Below are 11,911 nucleotides of genomic sequence, written 5' to 3'. Positions count from 1 at the left end.
TTAACCTATTTCATTCCTTTATCCCTTAATGTTGACACTCCTGTTTTAGCATGAAGAAGTTAGAATGATCATTGTCTTATTACCCCTGAAGACTGAGCGATCAGTCTCATCAAATGAGAGGGAGGAGTTGTAACAAAGAAGTCAAGATTCAACAAATGATTATCACTAATGAATAATTGAATAGATATTTTGTTTTAGTTTCTACTGTATTAGAAGAAAAAAACAGAAGAAAGTACCTGAATTTATTGAACTGCAACTCAGTAACCTTGATCTTTGATAAGGATTTTTTTAATATTTAGCTTTTGTCTTGTGAACATTTGATTGTAAAAACCTTGTGACTGATATCCTTTTTATCCAGTGTTTGATTAGGTGAGTAATAAAAGACATGCCTGGGAAAAAAAGGTGGAATATAGGGTACTTAGATATAGACAGAAGCTAGGAAATGGGGAGTGGTTGCCTAATATGAATAGAATTTTAATGAGGTTTAACTTAAATGTTTGAGAATGGATAGAGGTGATGGTATTTTGTTCTTGGAATTATAATATGTAGTAATATATGTGAGATGAATTTGATTGAAAATGGTTGTTTAAAGTCATGTATGTAAATAACTTCTTGCATGAAACACTACAAATGTAAAAAGAAATAATAAAGGGGTATACTATTGCGAACTATTGACTATAATTAATAGTAATGTTTTAATGCATGAAAACATTTACTTCACCAATACTATGGGTCAACAGTAGGGGGGATAAGGGGTATAGGATGAATGGGGTTTTATTTTTTATTCTTATCTCCACTCTAGAATAATGAAAATGTTCTATGTGATGTTGCTGGGATCCAGTGATTGTATACTTGGGAGGTTTTGTGCGGTGAGGAATACATCTCAATAAAATTGAACAAACTTTTTAAAAAATATTGTCAGATAATATAGCAGTCCAACTTTTTTGTTAGTGTTTGAATGGTATATCTTGTTCATTTGTTTGTTTTATTAGATGAGTTCTTGATTTACATAAAAATTATGCATAAAATGTAGACTTCCCAAATGCCATCTTATTAGTAACGCCTTGCTTTGGTATGATTCATTAAAAAACATTTTTATAATTGTACTGTTTACCATTGTCCATTATTTGCCATAGGATTCCCTGTGTTGTATAGTCCAATTTTTTTATTTTAATTCTAGCAATATATAGACAAATTAAAATTTCTGTCCATTAAACCACCTTCAAAGATATAATTCAGTGCTGTTAATTGTATTCTCAATGTTATGCTACCACACCACCATCCATTAGAAAACTTTTTTTGTTAGTGTGTGAATGGTATGTCTTCTTCCAATTTTTTACTTTAATCTTTCTGTGTCTTTATGTTTAAATTACATCTCTTCTAAGCAGAAAATAGTTGGTTTTAAATTATTTTTTATCTTCTTTGACAATATCTATCTTTTACTTGGAAAATTTAGTATATTTACATTTATGTAATAACTAATATATTTGTTTTTATGCATTCTTTCTTGGTATTTTTTCTATTGTTATCCATATTTATTTTATCACCTCTAGATTAATGTGAACTCTGGTTAATTCCAGTTTCTCCAGCTTTCACTAGGTTTCTTTCTCTATGTGTTGTGCTTTCTTTGGTCTATCTCTCTATATACATTTTTTCATATTTAGAAGGTTTATATTTTGGTTGTAGTGATTTATTTCTATGAAACCTTTCCCAGCCTCTTTAACCTTCTCCACTTTTTACTTCCTTACTTAGTTACTGGTTTGCTTGATAGTTTAAAATATCTTTCAATTCCTACAATCCACTACATCAACAATGATCAATTTTTGGTTTTCCTTTCTTTATCATTTTCCTCCTGTAGGGGATTGAATCATGCTCCCCTTAAAAGACATGAAATGTTGTAGACTTTAAAGATGCTACTATTAATTAAGGTGTGGTCACACGTAATGGGGGCAAGCCTTAATTCAATATGGCTAAAGTTCTTATAAGAATAGGATATTGGACATGGAAGGATATGCCAGAAGTAGAGAAAGTCAGAGAAAGAGAGATCATCTTGTGATAGAAGATTGCCATCATCAAGACATTACAAGACTAAAGAAAGTGTAACCTTAACAATACCTTGATTTTGGACTTCTAAAGCTATGAACAAATGAAATCCTACTGTTTAAGCCAATCTGTTTGTGGTATTTATCATAGTAGACATGACAAACAAAGATACCTCCCATTTTTAGTTGCATAGTTTCTACTTTGCCATTACATAAAACATTTATATACCACTCTTCCACCCATGAACCCACCTTTCTCAGTTTTAGATATACAATTACATATATTTCATGCTCACCATCGGTCCTTTTACCAAAACTTTCCAGGATACCTCTTGGTTGGATGAAGCATTTCTTCTATGGGATTCAACAGGAAGGACTCATAAATACAGTATTTCCTGAGCTCATTAATATTTAGTACATTTGTTCTCTAACTTTGGTATTTGAAGAGTAGTTGATTCAAAATCCTTCACTAACATATTTTCCAATGAACATTTTAAAAATACTACTCCACCGCTGCCTACATTCTTGAAAATTATATTACCAGTGTAACGTTGTGCTCTAATATGTACCTTATTCTATTGTTCTTGAAATTCAGACAAAATTTTCTTTCTTTTAAGTCTAATAGACTTGCTAGAATTTGTCTCAGAGTTGATTGTTCTAGGTCACTTTGTCCAGATACAGTAATGGGGTTTTAAGTAGGTGAATTCATGTTTTCTCCAGAAATTTTCATTTTATGAATGTTTTATATATTAATTCTGCTCTAATATTTGCCCTTTTAAGAAAATGTACTGGATTATACTATGCTGAATCTTTTCTGACTCTCCTCCATTTCGGTCACTTTTTCCCTGGTCCTTTTCGTGGTTCTCCTGTCTTACTTTGATGCCCTTTATGAAAATTTATTTTTATTCTATCCTTTCTTGAGCATATTTCAATTATTCATCATTTGTAAGATGATTTTGTTTCTTACTTTAATTTCTTTCCTGTATATAATAAATTTACTTTAATTTCTTTCTTGAATGTAATAAATTTTGTGGAATTTCTTTCTCCCATTTTTTTCTCTTTCTCTCTCTGTCTTTTTTCTTTTGTTTTTAGGAGCATTTTTAACTTTCCAATTCTTTGGGGGAGGGCATACTTAATCAGTTAGAATGGTGCCATTACTGTTTTCTTCTATTTGTTGGGTGTATGATTGGTAGAAATTCTATCAACAGAAATGTTTTCTAATAGTCTATTTACTTTTTTATAAAGATATAATTCAAAATTCACCCTTTCAAAAGAGTGTATAATTCAGTGATTTTTGGTATACTCACAAAATTGTGTAGTCATCAACAATAACTTAATTCCAGAATATTTTTATCATCCCCCAAAAAAGCTGTACCCATTAAGCAGTCATATACCTTCACTTGCCCCAGCCTCTGATAACCAGTAATTTACTTCCTGATTCTATGGATTTGCCTACTCTGAACATTTTATAAAATGGAATCATATATTCTGTGGCTTTTTATGCCTGGCTTCTCATTTACTATATTTTCAAGGTTCAACCATTTTGCAGCCTGTACCAGTACTTTATTCATTTCCATGGCTAAATTATATTCCATTGTATGGGGATGCCATATTTTGTTCATACATTTTTGATTTGATGGACATTTGTGTTGGCTCAACATTTGACCATTATGAATAATGCTGCTATGAGCATTCATAACAAATTTTTGTTTGAACATATGCTTTCAATTATCTTGAATATCTAAGAGTGAAATTGTTGGGTTATCTGGTAACTCTTTATTTAAGTTTTTGATGAATTGCCAAAAGGTTTTAAAATGTGTCTGCATCATTTTACATTACTACCAGCAATATATGAGGGTTCCAATTTCTCCAAATCTTGAGCAAATATTGCTATTGGATCCTAGTCTCTCATCAAATATATAATTTTCAATATTTTCTTCCTTTCTGTGAGTTATCTTTTCACTTTCTTGATGATGTCCTTTGACTCAAAAATAATATAATTTTTGTTGCTTGTGCTTTTGATATGATATCTAAAAACTGTTGCCCAATTCTAGTTCATAAAAATTTATACCTATGTTCTCTTCTGTGAGGTTTTTTGTTTGTTTGTTTTTGTTTTGTTTTTTGTTTCGAACCCAGGTCTCCAGCATGGCAGGTGAGAATTCTACCTGCTGAGCCACTGTGGCACCACCTCTTCTATGAGTTTTATAACTTAGTTCTTACGTTTAGTTCTTTGACACATTTTTAGTTATTTTTTGTATATGGTGTGATTCTGTCTACTTATTATAGGATTTTATAGATTTGGTCTGACTTTTTTTCCTTTTCCTCATTATTTTGTTAATAATGGTCCTGCTTCAAACATACTCTCTTCTGTGGGTAGCATGAAGCTCTGTTGACTTGAATAATAATGGTGTTTGCGGGAGTAGCAGGGAGGGATTGTCATGTCTCTTGGTTTTCTTTCATTTCTCTGGTGTTTTTAATTGTTCCATCTTATTTCCTGCTTCCTCTTTTCTGTCACAGCTGTAAGGAAGCATGTCTCCTTTTCTAGATATCTCCTCTTTCCCCAGAAGCAATGCATTTCTGAAGCTGTTACGTCTGGTTCTACTTAGTTCTCAGCCCATTTCTTAAAGCTGGTATTTTATAATAAAATGTCCCTGACTTTCGTTTGGTACTTTAGAATTTAATGTAGAACTTTCTGTTTCTGAGGGTGATATTATTTTTGCTTCATCTATGTCTTTTTCAACCTCTCCTCTTTCCCACATAGACTTTTTTTGTGTGTCCTCTATGGTGGGGTCACATTTCATACATTTTCATTTGAGTACCCTGTTATTGCGGCACTATTTGTTGTATTTTTATTTTGTTTGTTTTGGTTTGCCTATTTTGCTTGTTTGCTTGGTTTTTTTGGAAGTACATGGACCAGCCACATAGACTTTTAAGCTCCCTTTATCCCCTTATACTGGACATAGTAATAGCCACAGAAGTTGTTCTTTTTATAATAATTTGAAGATGTACTATTATTTTTCTAATATTAGTTTTGAAAGAGTGGGTCAATATGGTTTTAATTGCAATTCTTTTGCTTTTATGGTTTCTTTGAGAGGATATGGTGAGATATTCAGAATCAGAAGGTACTATTTTCCTATGTCCAACCAGAACTATGATAGACACATACACTTTCCATCTCTATCTCTAAATGCATCAATGTAGTTATATATAGAAACTCTGTACAATTTAAGAATTATCCCCCAATTCCCTACCTATACCCTGGCCCCTGGTAACCTTTATTTAGAGACCTAAACTCATAATTGTATGATGTAGAAAAAGAAATTCAATCTAAATCCAAAGCAAGCAGAAGAAAGGAAATAAAAAATATTAGAGTGAAGATAAATTAAATAGAGATGAAAAAACAATAGAGATAATTAACAAAATAAAAAATTAGTTCTTTGAAAAAACCAATAAAATTGACAGACCATTAATTAGACTGACAAAGGAAAAAAGAGAAAGAAGACACATAACTAAAATTGGAAATAAAAAAGGGGACAATACTACTAATACCATATACTGACACTGACTCAATAAGAAAAAGGTCTCAATATTGACCTATAAATAATAAAGAGGTTGAATCAGCAATAAAAAAGTCTCAACAAAGAAGTTTGTTAATGCTGCTAGAAATGCAATATGCCAGAAATGAGTTGACTTTTATAAAGCTAAGTTATTAAATTACAAGTTTACAGTTCTAAGGCCATAAAAATGTTCAAACTAAGGCGTTCTGATAGAGATACTTTTACTCAAGAAAGGCTGATCTGGGAAGGCACATAGCTGGCATCAACTGGTCCTTTGACCTCTGGTTTCAAACATCTTCCCTGGGGGCATTTTCTCTTTGCATCTCCAAACGTCCCTGTTTGTATTGGCTCTGAGCCTTTTTCAAAATGGTTCCCTCCAAATGGACTCCAGGAAACAGATTAATATTCACCTTGAATAGGTGGAAAAGCATCTCCATGGAGCACACCTAATCAAAAGGTCCCACCCACAACTGGGTGGGTCACATCTCCATGGAAATAACGTAATCAAAAGATCCTATCCAACAATATTAAATCAGCATTAAAGGACACGGCTTTTCTGCAGTAGACAACAGTTTTAAACCACCACAAATGGCTTCACAGGGGAATTGTAAGTGGCTTCTTCCTAGTCGACTGGCACTATCATACTGACACCCTAGTACACACAAAGCATTTATTCTGCTCCCTCTGTAGCAGAACAGGGACACAATGAGGGTGCAAGTTGGCTCCACCTTGCATTATGGAAGGGGAGAGGAGTCAATAACGGCACAAGAGTCTCTTCTATGGCTATTGAAATTGCTTTTTTTTTTTTCAGTATTTGCCTGAGGGAAGTTGGAACAATGGCTACTCTCAGATCTCGCCCCCATCAATCTGAACTATCTAATTAAAAATTGTGATCAGTGATCAGACCATACAACCCTGGAATTTGGAAGAATATGTTTTCATGTCCCACTATGGCACGACAGTGTGAACCAGGAGCTCAAGCTGCAGTCCCCACTCCTGTCTTCTAGGAGGATGGGGGTAGGGGAAAGTAGTCACAGCATGGAGGGTGAAATCCACTGGTATTTACAACAATTTACCAGCCTCTTCCTTCTGCTCTTCCTTGGATGCAGCACAGTATTGCACTGGAGTCTGGAGTTTCAAAATAGTTGAGTCAGATATTTCCTGCTAGTTCAGTAGTTGTTTTGGTGGAGGGCTAATTCCTGGATCTTCCTACTCTGCCATCTTCCTACAATCCTCTTTCAGTGAACTTTACTTTTAACATTTTTTTCAGGTGCTTCTTGAGATTTTAGGAAGAACATTGCATCACTTGTAATAATGATTAAAACTCATTTTCTGTATAAACATTTTTTAAATTTTCTACTTGAGTTTCATTGCATCAATTTGATACATAGTAAATAATGTGAAAATGCTGACTGAAAATAAACTTAACCTGTTTCTGAATGTAACAGGTATTGCATATTTATAAATGTTAAGAAACATTAAGCAATATAAACATGTGAAGAAATATTAATATTTAAAATAAGATTTTAACATTTTTCATTAACCTCAAAATCTATGGGATTGTTTATCCATGCATTTATTGATATATTTGTGGCAGTTAATTTCATGTTTCTATTTGGCTAGATTATGGTGTCTAGTTGTTTAGTCAATCAATCACTGGCCCTATGGTTACTGTGAATGCATTTCATATATATATTTAAATCTTTATTTAGTCAGTTGGTTGCATCTATGGCTGTTTACAACCAACAAAGAATGAAAGGGGTCTCTTCATCCAGTCAGTTGGAGGCTTAAAGTAAGAAATGAGGATTCTAGCAGTCAGAATGAAGAATTTCGATCTTTCCTTCAGACAGCCTATTTCTCCTAGGTAACGCTTTGTCACTTTCATCAGCATTTCCAACCTACAGCTTCTCCTGGGGATATCAAATTCACCTTCATAAAGTTTCCAACTTGTGGTTTGTTGTACAGAATTTGGACTTGCCAATCCCCACAGTAGTATGAACCAATCCCTGTAGTAAATCTTTCAATATTTGCCTACATGTGCATGCACACACACAGACATGCATGAGCTCTGTTTCTCTGGAGAACCCCAACTAATATAGATTTGGTACCAGAACTGGGATGCTGCTATTGCAAATACCTTAAAATGATGGAATGGCTTTGGAACTAGGTAATAGATAGAGGCTGGAAGAATTGTGAGGCACTTGTTAGGAAAAGCCTAGATTTCTTGAAGAGACTGTTGGTAGAAATATGGATGTGAAGAATACTTTGATGAGGTTTGAAAAGAAAATGAATATATTACTGGAAACTGGAGGAAAGGCAATCCCTGTGTTAAAGTGGCTTTTAGTTGAGATTTACAAGCTAAGTGTAGAAGGTGCAGCCTGGTTTCTTCTTGCCGCTTATAATGAAATGCAAGAGGAAAGATATAAATGGAGAACTGAACTCTTAAACACAAAGGAGAAAGCAATTGATGATCTGAAAATTTTTCATCCTATTCAAAGAGTGTGATATGAAACTAGGGTTAGAGGATGTTTTATCAGGGCCCTCCTTGACTTCTGGGAAGTTAGTCCCCAGAGAACAGGTTTTCTTCTGTGTGTGACCAAACAACCCTTTGCTAAAAAAGATGTTCCTGAACATGGATCCAATCAGTCATTGGATCCAAAGGAATTAAGGATCAGTAATGCACTTATCTAGAAAGAATCTGAGGAAAGTCCTTTCGTCAGACAGTTTGGACACTTCTGGACTACATCCATCGCCAATAAGGGTTTTGTGAAATTTGTGTGAACAGAAGCATTGCCATCCTAGACTGAAGGGACAGAGAAAGGAGAAATTGAAGGAGAGAGGATCTACTCAGGTATCCGGGAAGGGCAGAACTGTCCCTGTATCTACAGTGAGCAGCCCATCTGCTCTGATTTTAGAAAGGGGGACCCCTATCAATTTGGGTAGAGTTAAGCTGTGATCCCAATGCTTGGGGGATGTGAGGTCTACACTCCAGTTTTGGGGAAGAGTAAGATCCCACTCCAGTGCTTTGAGAGGGTGAGGTCCAGGCCCCAGCATCCTGGGAAGGTATGACCAGTGTGCAAGTGCTTGGAAAAGGTAGGGCTGATGTTCTAGCAGTCCAGAAGGACAAAGCATCAAGCCACAGGTGACTCCCAGATCTTGAAATCAAATAGAGTTTGCCTTGCTGGGTTTTGGGTTTCCTTGGGTTCTGTGATTTTGAAGTGTTTTCAAAATATGCTGTTGAGGAGTTAATATAGGGAAGATATGAAAAGCTATCTTGGCCTGCCATCTTACTAAGAAGGAAATATGCAAGAACTTTTTTTCATCTTCTTTCATCATTAATTGATATTTTCAGTTTTTTGAAACTCTTTTTGCATCAACTGGATAATTTTTATTGGTTAGAAATGTCCACTTTTCAATATATATATATGCTCAAGTATCATTTCTTTAGTGCAATTCCTTTCTCAGCTTACTTTACCATCACTTTAGACATTTCTTTGCATATTCCTTGCTCATCCTTCATTATTTTTCAGCCTGGATCCCATTTCCAGTTAGAAGCCTATGTCATTAATTATTTTGTGTCTTTTGGAATCACCAAAGAAATCATTTATTCAGCTTCCCTTCCCTGATAAGAAAGAATTTATACTATGTGAGCAATCATGCTATTATAGCAACTTCCTTAGGATTCACTCAACCAGGACTATGAGGATATGTGACTTCTCAGAGTCCTCACCCCTAGATAAGACCTTCTTATCTCTTCATGCTTTAGAGTCACTTACTGAAAGTCTCTGGCCAAGGTAAGGCTGAGAAGTCCTTAAACACTCCATGTCCTGAGAGTAATCTGGTGCCGGAGACCTTGCCTCCTACCAGTGACTAGCACAATAGAATTAGATTTAAGAAGCATACATTAAAAGTAACATCCACAGTAGAAAATATTTTAATGAACACTTACTTTATTTATGTTTCTATTTGTTTGACTATTCATTTATTTATTTAGCAAATATTTTAATGGTTTACAGGTTGCAAAGGTTTTCACGACAAAATTTTGAATTTGCAATGTCCAATTAATATTTCTCTATAGAATTTCATAGATAAGGATACTGAAGCTCAGAAAGCTTTTAAGTGTTAATCTCAGGTGACACTTCTAGTGTCAAAGCCAGAACCTAGATTTAAATCTAGATCTTATGACAACTAATTAATTTCTCTTACCATTGTGTCCTGATTGGTTTTCATGGAATCCCACATTATCTCTTTAGGTTTTAACTTCAACTTCTGATGTGTAAACTAGAAGGGTCTCTATATGGAAAGAAGGCATTCAAGGCAATTACTAGGATGACTATTTGCAAAGCCTTCTTCCGTCAGAAATTTTGTCGTATTAGTGAAGTTTAAGTGTGAATTTTTTGTGTTTTTAATGGAGCACTGTTTTTAAATGTGCTATTAATGGAGAGATTGTTTTGGAATCTTTGAATCTTTGAATTCCAATAGGATTGAACTGAAACTATGAGGAATGGGAGGAAATGTAACGGTATTGTCTTGTGCAGGAATGGAGGAGGAGTCTAGCGAAAATGTGTCCGGGATATATTTTTGTAATGATTCATTATGGTCCCACTGAAATATTATGGATGTTCTTCTTGGAGCTAAATGCCAAAGCTTTTAGGGTTAAGTATCCTTAGTACTCGGTCTCTAATCTGTTTTGTCCTGACTCCATAAATAACAGGGTTAAGGGCAGGAGGAACAACCACATACAGATTGGCCAAAAGGATGTGAATGTAAAGAGGGATGTTGTGGCCAAAGCGATGTGTCATGAAGGAGAAGAGGGCTGGCAGGTAGAAGGCCAGCATGACACAGACATGGGAACCACAAGTACTGAATGCCTTCAGCCGGGCATCCCAAGATGGGAGATGGAAGGCTGCTCGGAGGATTTGAACATAGGAAAATCCAATCACAGAGAGGTCAATGTATCCCACAGAGAAAGCAATCAAGCCATAAATAACATTGACCCTAATATTGTCACAAGCCAACTTTGCCAAGCCCATGTGTTCACAGTAGGTGTGTGGTATTATCCGGACACCACAGAAAGGCAATCTCAAGATGAGAAATATGAATGGGGTCACAAACACCAAAGTCCTGACTATGATGACAATACCCAGAATGGCTATCACCTTATTGGTAAGGATCATGCTGTATCTCAGGGGGTTGCAGATGGCAACATAGCGATCAATGGCCATGACCGTCAGCACCACAGACTCCAGGCCAGTGCATATATGGATGGTGTACATCTGTGTGATGCAGGCAGCAAACATGATCTCCCTGAGATTGAACCAAAAGATGCCCAGCATCTTGGGGATGGTGGCTGTGGACAGGCCCAGATCTGTGCAGGCCAACATGACCAGGAAGTAAAACATGGGTTGGTGGAGGCTGCGTTCAGTTCGTATCACAAACAGGATAGTGATGTTCCCCAGGAGGGCTATTAGATAGAGTGTAAAGAAGGGGAAGCCAATCCAGACGTGCACATCTTCCAGCCCTGGGATCCCCATCAAAAGGAAGGAGGAGGGGTGAATCTGTGTATTGTTGAGCGGGAGCATGTTGGTGGGAATTGGTTATAGTCACATTTATTGCAGGGTTTTTCTTGCTTCCAGTGAGAGACCTTTTTCTCCTTCATAACATCTTGCCTATTTCCTGGAGAAATGAAAAGTCCATTCTTTAATTCCATAATACCGCAAGGGAGACCCAGAGAGGGAAAATTAGGTACAGTTAAAAAACACTCTGACTTTGCAATATTTGTCTCACCTGCACACAAAACTGTGCTGAAAATTTCCAAATAGCAGCAATTCTGCACTTTGCATGTTTTGCTTTCCATCTTCCCCTCAGGCTTTAAGGAAGAAACCTACATGTGATAGATAAAATTAGCAGATAGTTGTTGATTTAATTTAATTCCAAAGAGCTGTCTCTTGGAAATACAGCAGGACTTAATTTTCCCATAGATGTATCATTCTCCAATCTTTCAAATAACCCTACCAGATATCTTAGGTATAGGAAGCTCCTATTTCCCAATAATATATTGGATATATTTTTCAGGATATCTTTAATCAGGGTGTAAAGAAGAAACAAAATGAAATGTGTGTGTGCTTGTAAAATATCACTGGACTGGTATTGAGATGGAGGTAATATAGCTTGTCTGATGGCTGAGGGCATGAAGATACCATAGCCAGTCTGATGGCTGAGGGCTTGATACATTCTTGAAAAGTAGACTGAGCATCCTAGAAGATACTATGTGGAAAATAACCCAATGGACAACTTGTGCTTGGTCTGAGC

General features: G+C 35.6%; 1 protein-coding gene across 1 annotated transcript; it reads right to left on the bottom strand.

The window, feature by feature from the left end:
- Positions 1-10,233: 10,233 nt before the first annotated feature.
- On the bottom strand, positions 10,234-11,181 carry LOC143643599 (olfactory receptor 52E5). Its single transcript, XM_077112210.1, has one exon. It carries the CDS (start codon positions 11,179-11,181, stop codon positions 10,234-10,236), a length of 948 nt encoding a protein of 315 aa, XP_076968325.1.
- Positions 11,182-11,911: the final 730 nt, after the last annotated feature.

The sequence above is a fragment of the Tamandua tetradactyla genome, chromosome 8 (genome assembly GCF_023851605.1).
Source record: "Tamandua tetradactyla isolate mTamTet1 chromosome 8, mTamTet1.pri, whole genome shotgun sequence".
NCBI classification, from domain to species: Eukaryota; Metazoa; Chordata; class Mammalia; order Pilosa; family Myrmecophagidae; genus Tamandua; species Tamandua tetradactyla.
This window is presented reverse-complemented; position numbering and strand designations above follow the sequence as displayed.